The sequence below is a fragment of the Nanorana parkeri genome, unplaced genomic scaffold (assembly GCF_000935625.1).
Source record: "Nanorana parkeri isolate BGI_ZX_2015 unplaced genomic scaffold, ASM93562v1 scaffold5210, whole genome shotgun sequence".
NCBI lineage: Eukaryota > Metazoa > Chordata > Amphibia > Anura > Dicroglossidae > Nanorana > Nanorana parkeri.
The window spans coordinates 1-867 of record NW_017311470.1 but is presented as its reverse complement, the minus strand read 5'-3'; the positions used below and the strand labels follow the sequence as shown (position 1 = coordinate 867).

The window sequence follows — 867 nt, the reverse complement described above, 5'->3', positions numbered from 1 at the left end:
TAGGCGGGTCTCCGGTGCAGTGGGCGGCAGCAGTAGGCGGGTCTCCGGTGTAGTGGGCGGCAGCAATAGGCGGGTCTCCGGTGCAGTGGGCGGCAGCAGTAGGCGGGTCTCCGGTGCAGTGGGCGGCAGCAATAGGCGGGTCTCCGGTGTAGTGGGCGGCAGCAATAGGCGGGTCTGATAAGGAGGAGGCTGCTGTGGTGAATGGTCCGGGTTCTATGTGTGACCCGCACTCCACTAACGTGTTCACGTGTTTTGGAACATGAATGGCGCCGCAACTTCCTGTGTGAAGAGCATTGCTGACCTCATGCCGGGCCCCTGACTGTGTCATGAGATCATCCTTGCTCCGTGTTTACATGTGTACTATCCGTGTGTTCTTGGGGTACATGCAACCTGTTCATTCTGTGGTCTTTCCTGGCAGTATGACACGGCCCTGGACAGCCAATCACTGGGCACGCTGCAGCCGATGGCTTATCACACCGTGAACAGAAGGTATCGGGAGTTCCTGAACCTGCAGACCCGCCTGGAGGAGCGCGCCGATCTGCGCAAGTTTGTGAAACGTGAGAAACTTTTCTACATGTTGTTTGTATGATTTCCTCATGAAGTTCCCGCGTGTCAGGACAGCCAATCAGAGGCTGAGGACCTTCATATCCCCACATACACATATATAAATCCTTCTCTGTGATTGGCAGATGTAACTGAGGGAGACGCACATTGCTGGTGAACGCGGCAACGTTCCCCCGCTCTCAGGGCTCGCCCCTTAGCAGATCTGTGTGCGAGAGGCGGGCGGTCATTGGCCGCACGCAGAGTGATGCCGCACCCCCTTCAATGGCGGTCGCTCTATAACCACGCCTCCGACTTCCTGCATTT

At 57.2% G+C, this 867-nt stretch overlaps 1 protein-coding gene across 1 annotated transcript in view; it reads left to right on the top strand.

Moving 5' to 3' along the window:
* Window positions 1-843, top strand: part of LOC108804112 (sorting nexin-19-like) — a 5,568-nt gene extending 4,725 nt beyond the window's left edge. The window contains exons 4-5 of the mRNA XM_018575873.1: window positions 419-583; window positions 748-843. Of these exons, the coding sequence (XP_018431375.1) occupies window positions 419-583; window positions 748-843 (261 nt within the window). The remainder of the gene's footprint in view (window positions 1-418; window positions 584-747) is intronic.
* Window positions 844-867: the final 24 nt, after the last annotated feature.